The sequence below is a fragment of the Coenobita brevimanus genome, chromosome 97, assembly GCF_032717465.1.
Source record: "Coenobita brevimanus isolate Jiangsu-jjx chromosome 97, ASM3271746v2, whole genome shotgun sequence".
NCBI lineage: Eukaryota > Metazoa > Arthropoda > Malacostraca > Decapoda > Coenobitidae > Coenobita > Coenobita brevimanus.
The window spans coordinates 33627139-33654262 of NC_137050.1; the positions used below are offsets into that span (position 1 = coordinate 33627139).

Consider the following 27124-nt stretch of genomic DNA (forward strand, 5'->3'; position numbering starts at 1 on the left):
AGGCTCCATCAACTTACCACATGTCCCCATTCATTGGCCGGCTTCAGCAGGTGGTGGAGGAAGAGGTGGAGATCTCTGACCTTTGCTAGGTGGCTGCGTTAGCCACTAGACCACATGAGATACCTGCGCACCGGTTGTAGCCTGGCAGGTTATGATGCCTGTCTGCTGTTCACTGGGTGGTAAGTGTACTGAGTTTTTTTTTTTTTTTTTTTTTTTTTTTAATGCATTGATTTCTTTGTGTTTTGGATTATACTCCTTATTCCAATGTGTATGTTGATGTCTAAGAAGAGCCAAAACATTGGAGAACACTGCCAAAATTAGGAGGGGTACTTTGCATATTGGTAGTTTTTTTCTTTTTCATTGTTTAGGATTATATTACATATTGCAAATGTGTGTTTTTATGTCTAAATACACCCAAATGACTTCAGAACACTGCCAAAATTTGGAGGGATCCTGTATATACTGGTAGGGATTCACATAGTTTTTTTATGCATTGTTTTCTTAGTGTTTAGAATTATATTGCATATTGCAATGTGTGTTTTGATGTCTACAAACAACCAAATGACTGCAGAACACTGCCAAAATTAGGAGGGGTACTGTACATATAGGATGGGTATGGGTACAGTAGAGGATATTGCTCCATATTCAAACACTGCCCGTATCTGGTCATGCCTCTGGCTCTACTATGACGGATAATCGAGGAATTACTGTAATACAAAAGTATGTTAAAATGACACGTGAATGCATCAACGGAATCTCTGAGGTTGGATTTGAAATGATGAAAGAAAGCATCATCAGAATCTCAAAGGGTTAAAATTCCACCTAGTACTAGCCACTTCTTAAGATTGTTTTCTTGTTACTAAATACGTCTTATTCCTAGCGATAATCAATGCATTTTTACCTCCGCCTACAAAGTTGGAGAAGGTTATGTATTCACCTAGGTCCGTCTGTTTGTTTGTCTACACGATATCTTCAAAAGTTCTCAGTGAACTGCAATGAAATTTTGTGGAAGGGTGGACCATGGGCCATGAAAGAATTGATCAAATTGGGGGTGGATCCAGACCTGGATCCAAATCCTACGTATTCTGCACAACATAGGTTCTCAATGAATTTCAATGAAATTTTATGGAACTGTGGGCCATGGGCCCAGAAAGAACTGTTTAAATTTGGGGGAGGATCTGGATGTGGCATTGGCGGGGGTATGAGTGCTTTCTAGTTAGGTATGTTTGGTGGGGGTACAATTTTCAAGAGGGCCAAAATAGAAACTTTGACAATATTTTGGGATTTCCTCAACCACATTAGCCAAATAACAGTGGTTCTTACAAAAGAACTTGTGCTATTCAGACTGTATGGAAATTTGCACAGATACATTACGTATGCTCCTCACTCTGCCCTACGGTGGAAAAGAAGGTCCGGATGATGATGATGATGATGATGATAAATTAAATATCCTAAAAGAGGGTCTACTTTATGTTATAAGCCATATGAATTTTGTACATGAATACATCTATCATTTCCTAACCTACCAATACTATAAAGCATCAGTTAAACATCTTAGTTTCAAATCACCCAATGCCATTTGAATAAATATTCATCATAAATCCTGTGTAGAGTCTAACACCTTAAAGTCTGAGGAGACTGTGTCCTCTTAAATTCTACAAGCAAACTGCCCCTGGCTGTTACATCTTAGGCTCTCTGATTACTTCAGCACCTTCTACACCAGAAAATATTCAGCAACAATGTTCTAAAGTCTATAATATGCAATTCTGTTTTTTATCACATAGAAAATCAATTCGGGAAAATACGCTTTAAAAGATGAGATAAAATGTACTAAAGTACCTGTTCATGATACACAAAAGATAATCAAAGTTGAAAAAAATTACTGTATACAGTACAATACAAACTCAAATCTGAAGTACTATACTTGGGGCCAATGGGTTTGTGGAACATGGAAAATTCTGGATGGTAGAATTGTAATGATAATTAATTTCTAAAAATGCAGTAAATAACCACAATACCATAAACAGAATGAAGCTGTTATTGTTGCTCAATGCCAATCATGCCTTGCCCAGCAGGTAAGCAACTGCCCCTATGGGGCTGTCCCATAGGTTCCCAACACCATTTGCACCTCAATGTGGTTGTGCAGTGATCCAAAATGTTTGTTATGTTGTGTGGGCAACTCTTTCACTAGCAGGGCACATGTCATCTATAACAGCTACTGCCCAAACCTTATCTAAGCTGGAAACTCAAGAGAATTGGGTGAAGCCCTGAATTAAGCACAGATGGGTGAACCAAATCAGCTCTGCTTATCGATACCTGTGATGGATGGATATCAGGAGGTGGGGCTCATAGTACTGTATAGTAGTGACTGAGATGCTGTATTGCCCTGTACATGAAATGATTATTTTGGTGTTTTTTTATTGCTACTGTTTGAATGTTTGGAGGCAGATGTTCAATAGGATTTGGTAATGTCTGCATGACATTTATATGTGCCAGGGCGAGTTGTGTGGCTCTGTTATATCAATGACAGGGGTCTTGCACATTAACCCCTTAACCGTGGGGAGGTCGGGAGTGTGCCGTGCGCGTCCCGCAGGGATAATCGCGCTCCGACTGACTTTTTAAAAATATTTGCCAAAAATCAGTTATTAGTCCTAGAATATTATAATTCAATAAGCATATGGCACATACCTTCAGCTTTCTCCTGGGATGTTTGTTGAGCCTTCGTCGACTACTGTAGGACTTGTGGAGACTTCTGAAGTTAGGTAACAAAGTCTCCACTTTACACTTCCCAATACCCCGTAATATGGTTACCATTGCCTGATATTAGAATTACAAACACTATTCTATGAATTTCAAGTAGTTTGGAATCCATATTAAAAAAAAAAAAAAAAAAAAAAAAAAGTGAAAGCAATGTAAATTACGAGTGCATACGAGCTTTCCACCCATGCTCGTTCCCCGATGGTATTCTGAGGTGGAGCTGTCATTTATTATTTATAAACATACTCACACTTTATATTCCTAGTACTTTATTACACTTGTTTTATATACAATATTTATCCATAAGTTTCTTTCAGTACTAGTACAGTAGTTTATTTTCACTCCAGGCATTCACTTTCTCATTCAGTAAACTAGCGTAGAGAGCAAAGCTTTCACTTTCACTTTCATTACTCCAAGTATTTATACTCGTATTCGTATATTACTAATTATTTACATTTCTATTTACATTCTCTATTTACCTGTACATCATTTACATTTCATTTTATTTACACTATGTTATGCACTGTCACTTGCAGTAACTTATAAAACTATTTTCCACTGTTCAATTATATCTATATTCATTGCTTTCACTTGCTATTTACATAATACTTACATTTCCACTTGCACTGTTTTAGAGTCACCAGAAAGATCGTAGTCACTGTCCATCATTATCATTGATAAATTAGCCAGTTCACGTTCCACAGCAGAGTCACTTAGCCCTTTACCCCTTCCCACACGAAGTTTAGTAGGGATAGAGGTCACAGGGGACTTTGCAGGGGGCTAAGAAGCGGCGGAATTGGACAGGCGCAAATCCGACATGGTTTCACCTTGAAAGATGACAGTAAACTGAATGATGTGGCCTTGGGGCAGGGAAGGGTTGACAATGTCAGCGTGGTGACAGCTGTTAATTTATATACAGTACTATGAAATGACTGGCAGGAAATCCAGACAATATATAATAAATTAGGTAGTTCCTGGTGAATGTAAATATCACTTAGGCTCCTCCCTTCCTTTCTTATATATATTTTTGTTTCGAGAATAGGTCAGACGGCATATTTCAAGGGGAATAAACAGGGAAAATTAACGAACAAGTGCACGTGGGGTGCTGCCAGGTGACAATTAGCCCATTCCAGATGTATGGCAGTTATCAATTATCTTTTCTCTTTCTTTTATATATTATATTGTATAAGAATAGGGCATGGGGCACATTTCAATGGATAAAATGAGTGGAAAAATCCGTCCAGGATTTGCGTAGCACAGTGCAGCTGGGCAGGCGGGAGGAGAGGGTAATGGAGGGGAGGTAAGGAGGGGAGTCAAGGACAAGGGAAACATGGCTAAATTGTCAACAGTGGATGGGGGTACAGATGACATTAGCAAGACACTGGTGGTATTGATAGATGATACAAGCCACCACTTAAAAGCCCAGGCGAATTCAAAATAACACAGAATCACAAAAGTGACGCCCCGCAGTATGATCCCTTGCTCCCGAGAGTCACGAAAGTGACGCTCCATGCTTAACCCCTTAACCGCAGGGCGTCACTTTCGTGATGCTTGGGAGCAAGGGATCATACCGCGGGGCGTCGCTTTTGTGATTCTGTGTTATTTTGAATTCACCCAGGCTTCCAAGTGGGGGCTTGTATCATCTATCAGTACTGCCAATGTCCAACACTAGTCAGCACTCCTAATCTCATCTGTACTCCCATCCATTGTTGACAATTTAGCCATTTCTCCCCGTTCTTGACTCCCCTCCCTACCCCCCCTCCATTACCCTATCCTCTCGCCTGCCTGGCCGTGCTACGCTAAGTAAATCTTCCCTGGAATTTTTCACTGATTTCATCCATTGAAATAAGCCCTATGCCCTATTCTTATACCAAATAATATATACAAGAAATAAGGTAAGTGAGAGTGCCATACACCTGGAACTGGCTAATTATCACCTGACAACACCTCACGTGCACTCGTTCGCTAATTTTCGCTGTTTATTTCCCCTTGAAATATGCCGTATAATCTATTTTCGTAATAAATATACATATAAGGAGGAAAGGGAGAAGCCTAAGTGATATTTACATTCACCTGGAACTACCTAATTTATAATGTATTGTCTAGATTTCCTGCCAATCATTTCACTGCTATAAATTAGCTGTCAAGAGGCTAAACGTTGGCAGTACTGATTTCCCTAGGTAGGCCACCACCCCTGCCCACCCTTATCAGTTCACTCTCATCTTCCAGTGTGGGGGTACGTCTGTTCGCTCTTGCTAGCTTCAGGGCCTTTTCACCCCCATGCAAAGGGCCCTGTGACCTTTACCCCCTACTAAACCTCGTGTGGAAAGAGGTAAAGGGCTGACAATTGATAAAAGAGTGACTATGATCTTTCTATTGAGTAAAACAGTGCAAGTGGAATTGTAAATAATGTGTAAATAATGTGTAAACAGCAAGTGAAAGTAATGAATGTAAATATACTGTACGTGAACAGTGGAAAATAGTTTTATAAGTTACTTCAAGTGACAGTGCATAACAGTGTAAATAAAATAGAAATGTAAATAACGTAAATAAACTAGAGAACGTAAATAGAAATGTAAATGAGTATTATAAGAATACGAGTATATACCCCAGGAGTAATGAAAGTGAAAGTTTCACTCTAGCATGTCTGAATACTATGAGTTATGAGAGTGAAATTGAAAGTGACATTCACTCTCAATGCTAGTATACAGGACGAGAAAGTGAATGCTACGTATTTTACTGAAAGAAATTGAATCCCTACAGTGACAATAAACTAATACTACTGAAGGAAACTTATGGATAAAGACTGTAGATATATATAAGTGTTATATAGTAATAGAAATATAAAGTGTGAGGGGTTTTATGAATAATAAATGACAGTACCAAGAGCGAACTAGCGCAAGTGCGACGGTCAGACGCGCTCATAATTTTCATTGCTTTCACAGTGGGTTTTTTTTTGGAGTATGGATCCCAAACTACTTGAAAATCATATAGTAGTGTTTATAGTGTTAATATCTGGCTGTGGTAATCATATTACGGGTTGTCGGGAAGTGTAAAGTGGAGACTTCGTTACCCAACTTCAGAGGTCTCCACAAGTCCTACAGTAACCGACGAAGGCTCAACAAACATTCCAGGAGAAAATTGAAGGTATGTGCCATAAGCATATGTAATTTTAATATTCTAGGACTAATAACTGATTTTTGGCAAAATATTTTTTGAGAGTCTGTCGGAGCCTGAATAACCCCGCGGCACACGCAAAACATTGGTAAACATGCCCGCGGTGTAGGGGTTAAGGGGTTAATGCAGGCGGCTGCTGAGAACTGTGTGCCCCTTGTATCAAGATACTCTCTAACAGGGAAGATTTTTGTTTCATAGTGTAAGTGAGCTGTCGGAGAAGTACTGGTGCTGCCAGTGATCATGTGTAGAGCACTGTTCTGTATGGCCTGTAAGGTGTTGTGGTGTGTGTCAGATAGGAATGGGCCCATGCTGGGAAGACATAGAACATTGCTGATCTGATATATTTTATTTATAAAGAAGGGAAGTTTCTTTTTGTTGCCCAGTGTCTGTCTCTGTAATTACCTGGGCTGCAATGCCTCTTGATGTCTTAAATGTTGTTTTTGAAGGTCAGTCCAGCATCACAAGTCACTCCAAGGATCTTAGTGGAGGTGATGTCTGACACATGTATATAGTTCAATGTGATGTTAGAGGTGTAACTGTGCTCATGACTGCTCCCAATGATGAGAGTGTGATTGACCTGACTAACGCAACTGTCAGCCTGTTGTGCTTGACCCCTGTCTGAAGTGTGATGATGTACCAAGTACAGTAGTCTTGCTGCAGTGTGAAGTGCTGTGTGCGTGATGTAATGTGGCTGTTATGGTAATATCATTTGCATGTGGGGCAACTTTTGTGGGTGCTGAGGTGTTCGAATGTCATGCATGTATATGCTCAAAATGGTGGGTGATAGAACAATGCCCCATGGTTTGGGAAATTCCATGTCTGTGATGACTGACCCTGGGGTGTAATGTGTGCCTGCCTACTTGATAAGTATAGTAGTTAGCAAGCCTGCATTTGATGCAGTTCTCCACACTGTGTAGGTTTTGATGATTACTGCATTTTGCACTGGGGGGATGACACCACAGACTTTATTAACCCTTTAACCGTGGGTGTCATCCCAGAATGACATTGCAAAAACTGGACCAAACCGCGGGTGTCATTCTCGAATGTTTGTGAATATTTTGAATACCGCGCGTTTTTCCATGCACCAATTGTTTCAAGGGAGAGTAGCTATTAAGTTCTTTCACTCCAGCTGACCCCCACCTCCCTCCTCCCCCCCCTGGGCCCCCCACCCCACCCCGGACCAAACAGGCATCAGTATCTGTCCAGCTGTGTGAGTGACAACACTGCTGATGTGGCAGTGAAGTGCAGGCAATTACAGTGCCTTTTACCTGCCTCAGTGAACACAGAGTGGGTGTTTATCATATGTGCAGTGTTCATATATGTTTATAGTATTATTATCAGAATGAGGATGGCATTTGGTAATGGTGTGTGAGCGAAAAATAGTGATTACAACACCGCTGATATGGCAGTGAAGTGCGGGCAATTACAGTGCCTTTTATCTGCCTCAGTGAACACACAGTGGGTGTTTACCGTATGTGCAGTGTTCATATATGTTTATAGTATTATTATCAGAATGAGGTTGGCATTTGGTAATGGTGTGTGAGCGAAAAATGGTGATTACAACACCGCTGATGTGGCAGTGAAGTGCGGGCAATTACAGTGCCTTTTACCTGCCTCAGTGAACACAGAGTGGGTGTTTATCGTATGTGCAGTGTTCATATATGTTTATAGTATTATTATCAGAATGAGGTTGGCATTTGGTAATGGTGTGTGAGCGAAGGTAATGGTGTGTGAGCGAAAAATAGTGATTTTAGATCGCTCACTTCTAATGGCACTGCCCATCCAGTGATAGTCAACGAAATCATGAAACCTACATCATTGCAAAGCCGCAGGTTAGTACTTTCTAATGGTACCTTATTTTTCGCTCTAGATTTATTCTGTGCAGACTTATAAAGGTTTAAAGTTTGTTTACATTTTGGCTGGAACCCCAGAGAGGCCAGTCGGGGCAAAACAATGCCCGCGGTTAAAGGGTTAATGTCTATTGTTGTCAGAAGTGTGTGTTACGTGAGTACTGTGGAGCTGATGCGGTTAGATGCATGTAGTGTGGGGTTGGTTAGTAAGGTGTTTGTACAGTGCCATGCTCTAACGCCATGCTATGAGGGAGCAAGGGATTCATGAGGTATGTCCTTTTTAAGAATTTGGTGTTCAGTTATCGTGGATGGCATGCTAAGTAGTGTTTTTAGTCAGTACAAAGAAGGGTGGGTTTGGACCATGCTTGGCTTAGGAGTACTGATCATTGTTCCATGTTTCCAAATACTAAGAATCCTACAACTGCATATGAGTAGCTACTGATGTTGATGATGACCTGAATGCAGTATGGTCCTAAATATTTCAGGTGTTGATTACTGATGCAACCTGGCTCCATGCTTGTTGTGTTCTTTGTTTTCTTTATAATGTTATGTGTCTCTTCTGAAGTCAGGTAGAAAGGACTGCCTATCTACAGAAGACTTTTTATGAATCTGTGTCTGTTGGAGTAAGGTGGCTTATGCTTTTGTAGTGGTTCACAAACATATCTGCTTGTTCTTGGTAAGATGGGATGTGTTGGGTATTGGAGGTGATGGTCCATGGGTCTTGCAGATACCTGTCTGTAATTTTGTGATACTGTTAACCTTTAGACTTACCAGTGACGACCTGGGTCGTCATGCATTTGTCAACCTCTGACGTCAGTATGACGACTTTGCTCGTCATCTGATGTAATCTCAAAAGAAATATTTAGGGAGTCGTCATTTTTGTTGGATGACGGGCAAAAGTGGGCGGAGCTAAGCCTGCCACAGCTGGTGCGTGCGTGCTCACTTGGTTTGCTTGGCCCAGTGTGGTGTGAGGTTCCTCACAGGTAGGATGTACACCTCTTGACCTCCCGCCAAACACTTATGCTCCTTTTTCTCACGTATATATGCAGCGTTATTATTTAAGAAAATACAACAAATATATAATGCATTATTGGAAAGGAAATTTATTCTGCTACGTATTGAAGCAAAAAATATTATTGTTTCTTGAATATTTTTTTTTTTTTTTTTAAGGACAGTGTAAAACTTTAGCATGTCAGCTAACTTCTACTCACTTTTTTTGCATTTAATTTTGTATAAATTGTCTTTTTGGACAATGTACAACAAAGCAAAACTCTTCATCTTCAAAATGAGACCAAAGTGGCCTTTCTATGATGAACAGTAACTTTCCTACAAGCGTTAGAAGTAAAATATCTCTACGTGACTGTTCTGAAAGGTCTTGAGCGAGAGTTACATGCACAGCCAGAATTTACGCTCCTCCCTTCACAGGATAGGGTTACGTGTTTTGAAGAGCTGTGAGGGGTCTGTGAAGTGGATAAGTGTTGTTACAAAACCTTTCCAGCTTCTGCTTTCTTGTGTAAGTTTTGTTTTAAATTTTGTTGTTTTATTGCTGAAGCCTTGCAATAGTGACTTCTGTGCATGGGAGGGGAGAGTTGTGATTGACTGAGTCGTGCTGACTCTACTTGCTTTATGAGGTTAGGTGTAAAATTTGGGTTGTATTGTCTTCTGCTGCCTTGTGGAATATGGTGTTTGTCTGCACTGAATATCGTGTTAAATTTCATCATGTGCCCATCAAAGTTGGTTATGGGCATGTTGTTTAGTGAGCTGAAGTACTGTTCTGTTCCTCTGGTTAATTTTGTTCAGTTTGCTTTCTTGTAGTTTATGTAAGTGATGTGTGATCGCTCTGGTAGCAGTGTATTCATATGGTGGTAGTGATAGGGAGGCAATCTGAAGGGAGTTTGGGTTCCCTCCACCAAGTGGTGGCAAGTGAAACTGTGGACCAACAGGATGTGATATCTAGGAATTATAGGGAAAGGCGTACCTGGTGTGGGATGTAGGTGTACTGTGGGGTGTCAGTGAAAATGTACATGCCACTGAGCGGTGGTGCAATGTGGAGGCCTCAGAAGTTGTTTTCAGTGTTTCTACCAAGCAGTGTTTTTGGTAATAAAGTCCCCAGCAATTTGGGGATGGAGCTGAGAATTGCACTGCACTAGTACAGCATGGGAGGTGTCAGGAGGAGTGTAATATAATTAAAAATGTTGATTTCTTGCTTGTAAAAAAAAAAAAGAAAAAAAAAAAAGTGTCAGGTAAGTGATACCAGGACCCTATCGCATGAAAAAATATTTTGGGAAGCGGAGGTATTCAGAAATTGGAATTTCATATTTCAGTTTTACTGTGCAGGATAGCCATTTATTACTATCTTTCATTTATCACTGAGATGCTGGAGATAGATGCCTTCATGTGGTTACACAAATGTTCCTCAACTCCCTCCCCATCCCTAAAAGGAGGTTAGACTGCAGAAGGACAATTTTGCTTGTAGTTCACTGGGTTCATGTTCAGATGAACCAGGGGCTACAACTAATCATCCTTACTATTATTTCTTTGGTTCTGTTTGTGAGCCGTGCTGTTATTACCCAGCAAATAGATTGAAATTTAAATAGTTTGAAACTCAGTGCAACCATATGTAGAAATGTGAACACACACATGCATTAAATGTATGGTGGTAATACCTGAGGCTTGGTGCTCTCTTCCTCCTCTGGCTCTTCATCATCCTCTATCACCACCACTTCCTCTTTTGCTGCTGTTGTGGTCGTTGTAGTGTTGTCAGTGGCCACTGTGGCTGACTGTTTGTTAGGTGACACTGCTTTCCTCCCTGGCTTCCTTCCCCGGTTACCTGGCTTCCGCCCACGCCCACCAACCTTTACTTTTTCCTCTGGACTTGTTTCCTCTACACTGTTCTTCCTCGGTCGTCCAGTTTTAGTCACTTTTTTCACTGGCTCTTCCCAAATTATCTCTATGTTGTTATCAGAATTGTCATCATTTTCTTCTAGTTTGGTCTCTGTTTTACTCTCTATTTTAGTTCCTAATTTGTCCTTGACTTTGAACTCATGACCCTCACTCTTTTTCCTTTCCCGTGGAGGTTTCACTGTGACCACCTTGGGTGGAGACGGCTTCTCTTGCGTCACCTCCTCCTTCACCACTTCATGTGTTGGTTTCCTGAAATTTTAAAATGTGTAAGTAAAGAACAAGTGCTGGAAAAGGACGTCTTTCCATGGTGACATCAGTATACCAGGATAGAAGAGCCATCCAGACATAAATGATCCTCAACTCCCTTCCCACCCCCTAATTAGAGGAAGGCAGGCAGCAGTGACAGCAAGATCCACATTTCTGGACAGCAAAATCCACATTTCTGGAGAGTTTATTTCTTCTCCCAAAAGGGTCTGCAGAACACCATTGCTTGCAAGTCCATTTTTCCTTTTAGCCAGATATTGTGAGACGAATTGTGGTCCACACACACACACACACACACACACACACACACACACACACACACACACATTGTTCCCTTATTTAAGAAAGGGAAAAGACAAAATCCACTAAACTACTGACCAGTATCACTAACCAGTGTTGTAAGCAAGGTATTAGAAAAGATGCTAAAAAAAGTTTGGGTATATCATCTAGAACACAATATGATAACAGAAAGACAGTTTGGTTTCAGAAAGGGAAAATCATGTTACTAATTTGTTGAGCTACTATGATAGAGTATCCATCATCATCAACCAATCCTACATTGCCCCATGAGGAGCGTAGGAGCCCGGGGCTAGGCAGTTGGTCCTGACATTTAAGATGAGAGTGACCAGCCTCACTCATCCCTGAGTGGCATTACATGAGCAATCAACCCCAACCATCCCTTGGATATAAACATTCACCGGCTCAATCTGATTGGAGTGTAATAATTACCCACTAAACCACCAGGCGCCAAAATTTGGTTATATGGTTACCACCCAGTGTAGTACCTGTAAATGGTTTCCTGGTGTTCAGGAAACCATTTGGCTTGTCACTCAGTGTAGAGTCACCCACAGGCAGAAGGAAGAGGAAAGAATGAAGGAAACACGGAAGAGGATGGAAGGAAAGAAGGATGGAGGAGAAACAGAAACATTACAGAACAGAGAAGGATGGGTGGACAATATTTATTTAGATTTCAAGAAAGCATTTGACAGAGTACCGCACTAATGACTTTTATATAAACTGTACTATCAAGGAGGAATCCGAGGCAAACTGTATTGTTGGATGCAAGATTTTCTCAAAAAAAGAACAAATGAGAACAGTACTTAGGGGAAATTACTCATCATGGAGGGAAGTGACTAGTGGAGTTCCATAGGGCTCAGTGCTGGCACCAATCATGTTTTTAGTGTATATAAATGATACAGACAGTAACACTGGAAATGAAAGCTATCTATATATGTTTATTGATGATGCAAAAATACAAAGGAGAATTACTAACACAGACTCTTGTAGGGAGCTACAAGAAGAATTAAATAAACTTCATGAATGGAGCATTACATGGCAAATGGTATTCAATGTGAACAAGTGTCATGTAATCAAGTTTGGTAAAAGTGGAAAATGACCTGATTCGGATTATAAGTTAGGAAGTAAAACCCTACACACATCAAAAAAAGAGAAGGACCTAAGTGTGATTATCAATAACAGACTATCTCTGGCTGACCACATCAGTGAGAAGGTACGGAACATGTATACACTGCTTGCAAATACGAGAACAGCATTCACATACATAAATGAAGACATGTTAAGAAAGATAATAACATTATTCATCAGACCAACCCTGGAGTATGCGTCAGTAGTCTGGAGTCCACATCTCAAAAAACAAAAAAATAAGATTGAAAAAGTTCAAAAGGCCACTACAAGATGGGTCCCAGGCTTAAAGTAGGTACCAAGAAAGACTAGAAAAACTGAATCTACCTACACTATAGGAGAGAAGGAAAAGAGGAGACATGATTATACTATATAAATGCATATCAGGGCAGGAGAAAACAGACATAAATGATTACATACCCTATGGGGATGCATCAATCAGGAAGACACTGCAAAAAAATGCATAAAAAGAGAGGCAATAAAGACATAAGGAAATTTAGTTTCCCAAACAGGGCAACTGATCAGTGGAATGTACTACCGAATGAAATAGTGTGAGCCAAAACAATTCATAAATTTAAGGATATGTACGATAAAAATGGTTTAAGATAAGGGATCAGTACGAGCTTGACTCATTCCTGTAAAGATACAATTAGGTAAGCACACACACACACACACACACACACACACACACATTGAGTGAGGCAGACGGGTCGGATGTACAATCGTCACCTAAGGCGCAGTTAATTGGTTCTGGACCGTGCCTGTGTCATAGAAATAACTATGCCTATCGGAAAAATGGTACAGTGTTTGGTTCTGGACGTTTGCCCAAAGTCCCCCTTTTCACCCTACTTTTCCCCATTTTTCCCCACGTTACACACACACACAATCAAGCAATCAGTCAATGCATATACAGTATTACATGTAATAGGCACAAAAAACGGGAGGGCAATCAGCCCTGTGTCTACTTGGGCAATACCATGCACTGCAGATCGAGTGAAAAAAAAGCTCGGTCAAGCAGACACAGACCAGCTGACCAACTAAAACATTAAAGATAGCAGAGGCTGCCTGGTCAAGCACTGATTGAAGAAGTTTATTTGATAAAGTTTGTATGCTCAAGTGTCAACAAAATTCACATTTAACACATCAATAATCATTCTTATATATGTGACGATGATGATGATGGGAGGCATTACTGTATACGTCTTAGCTCAGAGATAGGTGCTTCGTCATTAACCCATTCAGAGCGGTTTTACGAACAAACCTATAAACTAGTCACAATGCCGAAAGAATATTACTTAACACAATGAATTTGGTGAAGTTTAACCTCCACATAAGAGAGAGAAAAGTCCACAGTTGGAGCTGAAGTGGTCACCACCTTCTTTGCTTACAAACAGGGGAGCGCGCTGATCACCAGGGGAACTTGACCGTGCGTTTCAAACCTTGCCATGCCCGCGCTGTAGGTTTTTTATGCGTGTGGTTTGTTTTGGAGGGGTCTGGCACCTTGCCGTGTCATAGAAAACTGTGCCATAGAGGCACGTGCCATAGGAGACTTAACTGTATATCACTGAGCTCCGCTCTGGGGATACCTAAGTTGTATCTGTTTATGGATTAAGCTTGTTTAGGCCAATTTAAGTGATGATTCACCATAGTAAGACAAGTAATAGCAAAAATGTAGCCTAAAGTAAGTAAACATCTATAAATCAGTGTCCAGGAATGCGCTGACTTTCCTTATGTCAGCTCAATAACATGAAGGTGTGCAGATGGCAGAGTGATGCAACAACTGTGAGCAGAGATTGACTTTCCTTTAAGATGGCTTCAAATTTTGGAAAGATGCCTTTAGAAGGTGCTAAGTGAGAGACAAAGGTAAAAAAACATGATGAAGATTTCTTCCCAGAACTGGTTGAAAAGGAAACTTACGATAGGTTAGCTGAAAAAGTAAATAGACTGGAGAGAACTTTTCAAATAGAAATCGATGAAATTAGGAATAAGCTACGTAAACAGAAGGAAAAAAATGAAGAATTAATAAAGGAAATAGACAGAAAAGCCACAATAACAGATGAACTTTCAGCTGAAGGAAAGTCACGGAAAATGATGGCTAGTAAAACGGGATGTACAATTGTCAACCATGAGAGAATTATGGATGATTTCAGAAATGATAAAGAGAAAATCAGGCAAGCAAGCAGTCTGATGGACCAAAGTAGTATAGTAATACTGAAGAGAAAATAACATAGGTAAATGAAATGGTGAGAAACTGTAAAGATGAGTGTAAGAATGGAAGAGAAATAAATCATAAAAAACAACTCAAAACTAGTCTGGGATGCTGCAGAGATTAACATTCATTCATTCATTGCCAGACGCCATGTATCCCAAACGGGGTGGCCAAGGGCTTAGAGTTAATTGTTTTACAGGGAGGGGCATTAATCCTCCACCAACCCCATTTGACACGTAGGGAGAACATTATGCCAACAGCATCTGGTGTTCCCAGGCGGTCAACCCATCCAGGTACTAACCAGACCCAACGTTGCTTAACTTCGCTGATCGGACAAATCTACAGTAATCAGTGGCACAGGTGAAGAAATAAAAAACAAAATCTCAAGGGACAAAATGGAGAGGGAATATATAATGAACATATTCAAGCAAGTATCAGAGGATATCTGTGATAAAGATATAAAAGAACATAAAAGGCTAGGAAAATATGAGAGAAATAAGGCAAGGCCCCCGAGAGTAACCTTCCAGAGTGCAAACACTGTTGAGGAAATATTAAAAAAATGCCAACAAACTCATGGAAAAAGGGGAATTTAAAAAAGTATGGATAGAAAGATGCCTAGCTCAAGAGGAATTTAGAACACTAAGGAAGAGGGAGAAAACAAAAACAAAAAATGAGGAAAGATCACAGGAAGAGAACAGTAAATTTTTCCATCCTTTCATCCAACCCTATGTCCCCCCATGAGGAGCGTTGGAACCTGGGGCTAGGCAGGGTGGTCCTGACATTTAAGATGAGAGTGACCAACCTCACTCATCCCTGAATAGCATTACATGTGCAATTTTTTACAAAGTACAGTAATTGGTCTGCAGGTACGAAAGAGGTACAGTGAGTCCTTGATAAACGAAAACCCGAAGTACGAATGTTCGACATTACAAAAGCGATGAATATAGGACAAATTCCACAATATGAAAATATCTGTCTCGATGATACAAAACATGATACGAAAGGAAATACGAAAAATTCAAAATGGGCACTCGCTTGCAGCGAGGACACGAACTAACCCCTCTCTGGTAAACAATTTTTCGCACACTTCTCAGTTGAGTCCATGGTTTCAGGACGATTCGCCGTCAGTTCAGTTCGCCCTCACAACAATAACAAGACAATTTGCCATCAGGACAATTCCCCATCATTTATTTACATATCAGTTTATTTAGCAAGTATATTAGTTTTCGAGTTATATGAGTTATAAAGGTGATGGTGGTTTATTCTTTTTATAATAAATGTAAAATATGGCATCAAATAGTTGGTATTAACGGAAAAAATATAAATATATTGAAACATGAATCAGCTGACGTACAATGTTTCACTTCATTATTTAAAACAAGGCTACATATGAGACATTGGCATTTATATAATGCCTAATAATCTCAAGTGAACGATCAACATACTCTAAAATTATATGAATAATCTTCACATTATGTCTACATTCTCAGCTAATCAATCAATCTCAACCTACTGCATCCAAAAACTACAATAAAAATTACTGAAGACAGCTATGGAAGACGCCAGATTATAATTCAAAGTTGACTACAGCGAGGCAGAAGCAAGTTAATTACTGACTACAAGTGCAAATTATAAATAATATCCGAAGCCTATGCTGTTGAATGAACACAGACCTTGATAGTTCCCCATAAAATTAGTTATTATAGTATTAATCAATTAATATTAAGTACAGTATATTTACAGAATGACAGGGAATCATCTTGGGTGTGAATTGTCCTGATGGGGGATCATCCATGTTTTGATGGCGAATTGTCTGGACCAAGTCCATGTCACTCCTCACAGCTTCGCTATACAAGACATTTTCACAGCTCTACACCTTTTTGTAATTTTTTTTTTTTTTTTTATAAATAACAGAACGGAGGAAGGAAAAACAAATGAATAAAAAAAAATAATCCATACACCAGTTTACTTGTGTCCTCTGTTCATAAAATATCTGTAACAGTTAGACCTGAACAGTTGTGGGTTGAAATTTGGAGGAAAACAACTCTGGGGAAGCAAGTTCCAGAGAGATGCAGTTCAGGGAATGAAAGAATTCTGATAGGCAGAAGTTCTGCAATATGGCTGAGTGACATTCCAGACATGAGCGCTACCAGCTGCCCGTGTAGCACGAGGGAAGGCATGGAGAGGTGGCACCATGGACGCAACTTCGTCTGAGCATTTGCCAAAAAAATATCTGTGAAATAATGCAAGGGAGGCAACATTCCTTCTTACTTGCAGGGGAGGTAGTTATATGTAATGGCAGGGTTGTTAATGATTCTAACAGCTTTATTCTGAATTTTGTCTAGTTGTCTTAACCCGCCCCATCCCGTCGACGTATGGGTACGTTGCAACGATTTGCATTTGCCAGTCCCGGCGACGTACCAGTACGTCGTGCAATTGCAAGGTCCCTAATTTGCACAATTTTCAATTTTCGCACGTGATTTTTCGTATGTATACACGGGACACCTTCCTCTATTCCTGTACAAGATACCAAGGAGGGACAATGCCTTGCACTGCATAACCTCCCCCCTCCCCCCCTCACGACATTGTCTTGGCAAAGGACCTGTTACCAGTGACCTGGCTAGTAAAGTTATTCAGGGCCAGAGTGATTCCCCAATCGATGACAATGTGGAGGACAATGTTTACATAGCATTAGAAGAAGAAACAGCCAGAAATAATGATCAGGTAGTGTTGCAAAAATAGGTCAGGTATGGTGATTAGTTAGTGAGTGAAACAATGCTTATAATGCCTTTATTACTGCTTGAAAACCAATATACTGTCATACTACATATACATTCGTACCAAGTAAATAAATAAATATCGTTTATGAGTGGATAAAATAGCTACCCTCCCATAGAACTCGTTCTCTTTGGTGCCAGCATGTTAGAAAACCCACTCAGGTAAGGAGGAACTCCTACCTGGATTGGGCACTTTAAACCTCAGGTGAGCGATTTCTCTATGAATTTTCGATGTTTCTCACCAAAAGCGAAGGTTTTAGCCAAAAAAAAAAAAAAATCGAAAATACCTCGGGACTGGGGGATGTCGGAGGTGCGTAAAACCTCGGGACGTGACGGGTTAATGCAACCTCTCCACAACCATTCCACAAGGGTGAACAATATTCAAGCTGAGAGTGCACATGACTTATAAATTATAGCTAACTGCTCATTGGCGAAGAAGTTACGGACTCTGTACGATAATCCAAGTTTCTTTGAGGCGGTTTTAGCAAGTGATCTGACATGAGAGGTCCAGCTGAGGGCACTGTTAAGTGAGACACCAAGAATTTCAATACTTTTGGAGATGGGAATATTAGTAGCACTGAAGGTAATGTACGAATCTGGCAATATCTGTCTATCAGTAAACTGTATATATTTAGTTTTACTAGCATTAAAAGAGACAAGGTTGTTTTGTCCCCAAGCACTGATTGTAGATAGATCTTAATTTATGGAGATGGCTGTACTGAGTTGAGAGGTAGAGATATTAGACTTTGTAAATGGATGTCTGAGTGTGCATAAACTATGTAGTGTTGAGTCATCTGCATATGAGTGAATGGGATTGTGGGTGACAGATAAGAGATCATTAATATGAACCAGAAATAGGGTTGGCGCCAAAACTGATCCCTGCGGCACGCCGGCGTTATTTGAGTGGAAATTGGAATATACATCATCTACTTTTACTCTTATTTTCCTGTCACTAAGATATGAAGAAATCAAAGGAACAAAAGACATTAATCCATAGCAAGGGAGTTTGGACAGCAGGGAACAGTGCCATACTCTGTCGAAAGCTTTAGAGATATCAAGAGCTACTGCATGAGTTTCTCCAAAAAGATCAATTGATTGATGGATGGTATGAGTTAAGAGCCTTAGTATGTCAATGGTGGATCTTTCGTGGTGAAAACCGTATTGTCTATCACTAATTAAGTTGTTGGATTCAAGATGTTTAACAATGTGCTTATTAATTAAAGTTTCAAATACCTTACCAAGAGAAGATGTGACAGCTATTGGTCCGTAATTGGAGGGGTCAGATGAACTTCCTTTCTTCGGAACTGGGTGGATATTGGCTTCTTTCCATGAATTTGGGAAAAAAGAAGCACGCATGCATAGTCTGAATAATTTAGCTAGGACAGAGGCAAGTTCAGGGGAACACTTTTTCAAAACAATTGGTGGAATTCCATCTGGGCCTGGAGCTTTGTTGGTAGGTAAATTGTCTAGGATGGATTTTACGTATCTTGTCTGTATTTTAAGTGAGGCAATTTCAGGAGAATCAAGTTCCAGTACTGGGACATTCCGGCCGGTATCGTCTATGGTAGAGTTTCTGGCAAAGGTACTGGCAAAGATATCTGCTTTCCCACATGGGTCATTTGTAATGTTGCCATCTGAAGATTTTAGTGGGGGAATGGAAGATGACTTGTTAAAGTTATTATTGAAAGAATTAAGAGTTGACCAGAATATTCTATTGTCATTAGGGTTGTTAAGTAATTTTGATGCTAGCTTTTGAAGAAAGTTTGATTTAGATAGATTTAATACAGCTTTTGCATGATTTCTAGCAATTTTAAATTGGGAGAGTGATTCAGATGTTTTTTATTTTAAGTAAGAGTTATATGCTAATGACTTTTGGGCTGTTGCTCTGGCACAATTGCCATCAAACCATTTTGGAGAGTTCGATCTTTTAGTGAACTGTTGACTTGGTATGAATAAATCCATACCAGCTAGTATTAAGTCACAAATGTGGGACTGGGTAGAACTGGGATCACTAGAGAAGAAAGACTGCCATGGAACATCAGCAAGATAATTTCTAAATCCATCCCAGTCTGCCCTGTCAAAGTGCCATCAGGTCACCCTGACAGGTTCAGAACGGGGAGGTGTGGGAGGGTTAACTAATGAGGCTTTGACGAGATTGTGGTCAGAGGATCCAAGTGGTGACAGTACCTCTATCCTGTATTGATCTGGATTATTTGTCAAGAATAAATCTAAGAGATGGGCATTATGGTCAGGATTATCAGGTATTCTGGTTGCTTGCTTTACCAACTGGGTGAGATTAAACGATTCCGCAAACAGCTCGCACTCTAGACCAGCGTCGTCAGTCCGGGCAGAATGCAATAACCATTCAACATTGTGTATGTTAAAATAACCCAACATGGTAATTTCGGTGCCAAGGGCAAGGTTAAGGTTACTCAACTGAGTGGTTATGGAATCAAATACACAGGGTTCCGAAGAATCATTGGGGGAACGATAAACTACATAAATATATTTGGTAATGTTTTGACAATTTAATTTATATAATGAGTAATCAAAACTGGATGAGGTGAAGTTTAAAATATTGTCAACTGCATATTGGGATTTGATATAAGAACAGGTGCCACCCTTGTTACGGAAGTTTGTAAGGAGATGGTAACCGGGAAAACAAAATGGAGATATATCGGTAGAGGGTGAGATTTGTGGTTCTGTGAGGAAAAGGGCCAAAGGGGATATGGACTGAAGGGAAAAATGAACCGAGTTTAAATTTGTGGTAAGGCCGCAGATGTTGGTAAAGAATACGGCCGCACTGTCACCTCTTCGCCGACAAGCATTCTCGGAAATAGCAACAGTCGCTGCCGGCACAGTCACTTGATGGCGACCGGGAGGACCCTGTGCCGCCAGCCCTACCCTGCCAGTGGTGGCAATCCGAGGTACCACCTCATTTGATAGTAAGATTGCAGCGGCCATTACTAAAGACATTGAACAGAAGGTGTGATATGTTATGCGCATGTAGTGTGGTGTAGATAGTTGAAGGTAGAGGTATTATGAGAGCATGCAGGCCTACTCTCTGTGTAAATGAATGCACTGAAAATGTTCAGCAAAGGGAGATGGTCAGGATCAAGTCCTGAGGGCTGGTGAAACGGGAGCTCCAGCTCTCCCTGTCACCAGCTTGCCATCAACCTTGGGAATACTGCCCTGTTCGACTGGTGCTACAATCTACTCCACAAGTGCCCTGCATCATCTCCAGCATCGGGGAGCCCGCTGCAAAGAAGAAGCAGCACCGTACTCTAACTCTGGAGAGGAAATTGGAAAGTATAAGATGCCACCAAGAGAGGCAGGGAGTCTCGGAGATTTGCATGCTTTAGGCCTTACAGCTTCCACCACTGGGACTGTGACCAAGAAAAAGGAGATGTACAAGAAAATGGCCACCTCATTCTCTACATCTATAGGTATTACTTACTTCAAAATAGGATGGGTATACTTTAGTGGGGGGTCCGAGGAGGTCCTGGGACGCATCCCCCCATTTCTATGTATATGTCAATGGAAAAAATTGTTCCGACATACAGAATTTCGAATTACGAAAGGTTTTTTTGGTCCCTATCCCTTTCGTTTATCGAGGACTCACTCTAAATAACCAACAGGCAATAAAAAGAAGGAAAGTAGTAGACTCAAGCTATGGCAAGTATGTAAACAAGATGATTAAGTTGATGAACTCAAATGTAGATGGAATGGTATCTAAATTATTAGAAATGAAAGACTATACCAAAGAAAAGGAACCACATATTTGCCTAACTGAAACAAAATTAACCCTAGAGATATCAAACAATACCCTAAACTTAGAGGAATACCATATATGGAGAAGAGATAGGAATTTAAAAAAGGGAGGAGGAATTATAATATTAACAAACAAAAATCTTAAATGTTCACTCTCATCTTAAATGTCAAGACCAACTTGCCAAGCCCCGGGCTCCTGTGCTTCTCATGGGGCAACGTAAGATTGGATGATGGATGGATGGACAAACAAAAATCTACAAGTCAAAGAAACAGAACTAGATATACCCTCACAAGTTGAACTGACTGCAGCAGAGATTAACACATCTGCAGGGAAAGTAACTGTGGCAAATTTATACAAGTCACCCAAACAAACACTTGGGAAAGAGGTAAACATGAAGACCTGGCAGAGGGTACAATTCAGAGTTTAAGAGCATTAATACATAGAATGGAAGAGAAATCTAAAAGAATTATATTAACTGGAGATTTCAATACAAAAATGTATTGGAATACTCTAGATGTAAGAAGCCATGAAAGCTGTTGGGATCAAAAGCTCCTGTATCTTTTGCAGTTTTTCCTCACACAACATGTAAAGGAAAACTCCACAAAAAGAGGAGTTGATGATCCATCAGTACTAGATCTTATATTTACTGCACAAGAAAATGATATTGACAATATAATGCATCACCCTCCATTAGGCAAAAGCGACCATGCAGTAAACATGCAAAGAAAGATAATAACATCATTCATCACCAACAACCCTGGAGTATGCAACAGTAGTCTGGAATCCTTATCCCAAAAAACACATAGATAAGATTGAAAAAGTACAGAGGGCCACTACATGATGGGTACCAGGCTTAACTCATGGACTGCGCAATTACCTTTTTTTGGCCCACCCCGTGGTGTGCAAAAAATGAAGATTTTTTTTTTTTTTTTTTTTTTTTTTATACTAATAATAAATTAGAAGATAAACATCCAGGGCATCATCTGGTGGAATAAAAAATCTCTCTTTCTCTCCGTCTTTGCGTAGGGCCATGAGTAAATTTACATAGAGGAGTAGTAAAAAAATGATTTAAAAAACAAAAAAACAAACATCTGTTTTCGTTTATCATAAACTTGAAGATAAACATCCACGGCATCACCTGGTGAAAAGACAAAAAAATCTCTCTCTCTCCGTCTTTGTGCAGCGCCATGTGTAAGTAGGGGTGGAGTAGTTAGTGGTGACGCACAGCCAGCACAACCTGAGCTGTGGCTCACAACGCCACGCTACCCAGCCTAAGCTGTGGCTCGCAATCCACAGGTTTAGGGATCTAAGCTATGAAGAAAGACTAGAAAAAATGAATCTACCAACACTACAGGAAAGAAGGAAAAGAGGAGACATAATTATGCAATATGATTGCATCTCAGGGAAAGAGAAAATAGATAAATGAGTATATAACCTATGGGGAAGAATTGGCAAGAGGACACTGAAAAAAAAACACACACACACACACACACACACATAAAAAGAGAGGTCTTACAGACGTAAGGAAATTCAGTTTCCCAAATACGGCAATTGATCAGTGGAATGCACTACCAAGTGAAATAGTGTGTGCCAAAATAATTCATACATTTAAGGATACGTATGATAAAAATGGTTTAATACACGAGAAAGTATGAGCTTGACTCATTCCTGTTTAAGATAAAATTAACGAACATTAGGTAAGAACACCACACACACACACACACACACACACACACAGAGGGAGTCATCGGAGGTAGACGTCCATCACCGGAGCTCCGTACCAGACCAACACGGCCAGTGGCATTACCTAAATTAGTATCTTTGAATGAGTCAAGCTCTGTACCAGGTTAGACTAAATGATTTTTCATTATTAAAAGGAAAAGAAATAATAGGTTTAAATAAGACTGGTCCAAACAGAACAAAGAACCACGATGCGTTGAGTCAGCTGGGTTTGTTTATACTACAGCAACACGGGGAAAGTGTACATACTCTGTAAGTACATACTCTGTTCATTTAGTATTACAAAATGGATACATACTTCAGTAAAACAAATTTGGAAAAGAAAAGGGATAAAAGTAAAAAGCAAAATGATGATTTCTACCAAGAACTGGTTGAAGTGGAGACTCACAATAGACTGGTTGAACGTGTACACAAACTAGAAATGGCTTTCAAAAATGAAATTGATGAAATAAAGAAGCAAATGCACTTGCAAAAGGAAGAGATAGAAAAACTAGGAAGGGAGGCCAATAAGAAAGACACAACCATCAGTGAACTAACAGTGGAATTGAGTACGCTTAGGAAGAAAGTGAGTGAAATGGCAAGTACTGTACAGTAGTCAATCACAAGAGCGTTATGGAAGAGTTCAAAAATAACACAGAGACAATAAGGAATGCAAGCAGTCTTATAGACCAGAGCAGTGATATTGAGGAGAAGATAACACAGGTGAATGAAGCTGTGCAAAGCTACAAAAATGATGTAGAAACCACATATGCTGAAATGGTGAAAGTAAAGAAAGACTTAGAAACAAGGGTGGGGAAAAAAGCATTAAAAAGGAAGTGAAAAGAATAATCCAAAACAATCCAAAGTTAGTCTGAGATTCAGTAGAAATAAATAAATCAATAGTAATCACTGGTATAGAAGAGGAAGAAGTTAAAAACAAGATCACAAGAGACAAAAAGGAGATGGCAAATGTAAAGAGCTTACTGAAAGAAGTATCAGAGGAAATTTGTAGTAAAGACATAGAGGAACACAAATGGTTAGGGAAATACGAGAAAAGCAAGACAAGACCTCTAAAGGTGACTTTCCAGAGTGTAAACACTGTGGAAGAGATACTAAAAAATGCAAAGAATCTTATGGAAAAAGAGGAGTTCAAAAATGTATGGACAAAAAGATGCCTAACACAAGAGGAACTGGAATTACTGAAAGAGAAAAGGGAGGAAGCAAAAACAAAAAATGAGGGAAGATCAGAAGAGGAGAAGAAGAAATTTTTTTACAAAGTAATAGGATTGCAGGTACAAAAGTGGTACACAAACAGGATGGAATAAAAAGGAGGAAGGTAGTAGAACCATGTCATGACAAGTATATAAACAAGATGATAAAGTTGATGTACTCAAATGTGGATGGAATGGTATCTAAATTACTAGAGATGAATGATTATGTCAGAGAAAATGAACCACAAATAATATGCCTAACTGAAACAAAATTAACACCAAGGATATCCAATGACATACTAAACTTAGAGGAATACAATATATGGAGAAGAGACAGAAATTTAAAAAAAGGAGGAGGAATTATAATATTAACTAAGAAAAATCTAAAAGTCAAGGAAATAAACCTAGATATACCATCACAAGTAGAACTGATTGCAGTAGAGATCAACACATCTAAAGGTAAAGTAATTGTAGCCAATTTGTACATGCCACCCAGATCAAACACATGGGAAAGAGACGAATATGAGGACCTGGCAGAGAGTACAATTCAGAGTATAAGATCATTGCTACATAAAATGGAAGAGAAATCGGAAAGAATTATACTAACTGGGGACTTCAATACAAATATAAATTGGAATACTCTAGATATAAATAGCCAAGAAAGCTGTTGGGACCAAAAGCTCCTGGATCTCGTACAAGAGTTTTTCTTAACGCAACATGTGAGGGAAACCACCAGAAAAAGAGGACTTGATGTACCTTCAGTGCTAGTTCTAATATTTACTAGGCAAGAAAATGGCATTGACAGTTTAATATATCACCCTCCACTCGGCAAAAGCGATCATCCAGTACTAAATTATAACTTCAGGATAGCATATGACATAGTAAACAGCAATGAGAGTTACAAAAAGAGCCTAAACTATAAAAAGGGAAATTATCAAGACCTAAAGAAGTATTTCTTAGAAGTTGATTGGGAAAATGAGCTTAGAGGACAAGATTTAAATGCTGTATATAAAAAATTTTGTGAATTTTATGAAATAGGAGTCCAGAAGTACATGCCACAGCACAAAGAAGCAGATAAGAAAATACAGAAATGGTTCAATACAGAATGTAAAAAATCAAAAGAAAGAAGAGATTTGTTGTGGAATAGATACAGAAGACACAATAGTGAAAGGGCGTATAATAATTACAAACAGGCAAGAAACGACTATACAAGAATAAGGAGGGAAGCCCAAAAACAGTTTGAGGAGGATATAATAAATAAAAGCAGTGATCAACCAAAGCTGTTTTACAGCTATATCAGAAGCAAAACCAAAGTAAAAGATATAATACAATCCATTACGGACGAGGGAATCACTTATACACAAGAGAAAGATATTTGTGAAGCACTAAATAAGAATTTCCAATTAATTTTTACAGAAAAAAAATTTTTTGAGAGGGACTATGTGGAACACGCATTTCCACACATACTACCAGATATACAAATAGCAGAAAAAGTAATATAGGAGGAGTTAAGTAGATTAGACAGAGGAAAAGCAAGTGGTCCTGATGAAATTTCACGTTGGGTATTACGAGAATGTGCAAAGGAGTTAAGTAAACCATTATTTTTAATTTTCAAGGAATCCTTGAGTCAAGGGAAACTACCTGATATTTGGAAAAAAGCAAATATTGTCCCCTTATTCAAGAAAGGAAATAGACAAAATCCTCTCAACTACCGACCAGTATCACTGACCAGTGTTGTAAGCAAAGGTATTAGAAAAACTTATAAGAAAAGCTTGGGTAAATCATCTAGAAGAACACAGTATGATAACAGAAAGACAGTTTGGTTTCAGAAAAGGAAAATTATGTGTTACTAATCTGTTGAGCTACTATGACAGAGTAACAAACACAATACAGGAAAGGGAAGGATGGGTGGACAGTATCTATTTAGATTTCAAGAAAGCCTTTGACACAGTATCACACCAAAGACTTTTATGGAAACTGTACCATCAAGGAGGAATTCGAGGCAAACTGTTTTGTTGGATGCAAGACTTTCTCATAAAAAGAGAAATGAGGACAGTACTAAGAGGAAACTACTCATCATGGAAAGAAGTGACTAGTGGAGTACCACAGGGTTCGATGCTGGCGCCAATCATGTTTTTAGTGTACATAAATGATATAAACAGTAACACTGGAAATTAGAGCTATCTGAATATGTTTGCAGATGATGCAAAAATACAAAGGAGAATTACTGGCACAGACTCTTGTAGGGAGCTACAAGAAGAATTAAATAAACTTCATGAATGGAGTAGTACATGGCAAATGGAATTCAATGTGGACAAGTGTCATGTAATCAAGTTTGGTAAAAGTGGAAAGAGACCGGATTGGGATTATAAGTTAGGAAATAAAACCCTATACACATCAGAAAGAGAGAAAGACCTAGGTGTGATTTTCAATAACAGACTATCTCCGGCTGACCGCATCAGCGAGAAAGTACGGAACATGTATACACTGCTTGCAAATATGAGAAAAGCATTCACATACATAAATGAAGACATGCTAAGAAGGATAATAAAATCATTCATTAGACCAACCCTGGAATATTCATCAGTAGTCTGGAGTCCTCATCTCAAAAAGCATATAGACAAGATTGAAAAAGTTCAAAGGGCCGCTACAAGGTGGATACCAAGCTTGAGGGACCTAAGCTACGAAGAAAGACTAAATAAACTGAATCTACCAACACTACAGGAGAGAAGGAAAAGAGGTGACATGATAATGCTATATAAGTGCATATCAGGAAAGGAGAAAATAGACATAAATGATTACTTAACATAAGGAGAAGCATCAGCAAGAGGACACTGCAAAAAACTGCATAAGAAGAGAGGTGATAAAGACGTAAGGAAATTCAGTTTCCCAAACAGAGCAATTGATCAATGGAATGCACTACCGAATGAAATAGTGTGTGCCAAAACAATTCACCAATTTAAGGATATGTACGATAAATATGGTTTAAGACACGGGACAGTACGAGCTTGACTCATTCCTGTAAAGATACAATTAGGTAAGAACAATTAGGTAGGTAAGAA

At 39.4% G+C, this 27124-nt stretch overlaps 1 protein-coding gene across 1 annotated transcript in view; it reads right to left on the reverse strand.

Annotated features, from left to right (window-relative positions):
* LOC145413647 (uncharacterized) overlaps positions 1 to 27124 on the reverse strand; it is a 260021-nt gene that overhangs the window by 45417 nt on the left and 187480 nt on the right. The window contains exon 8 of the mRNA XM_080283305.1: positions 10451 to 10937. Coding sequence (XP_080139431.1) covers positions 10451 to 10937 — 487 coding nt within the window. The remainder of the gene's footprint in view (positions 1 to 10450; positions 10938 to 27124) is intronic.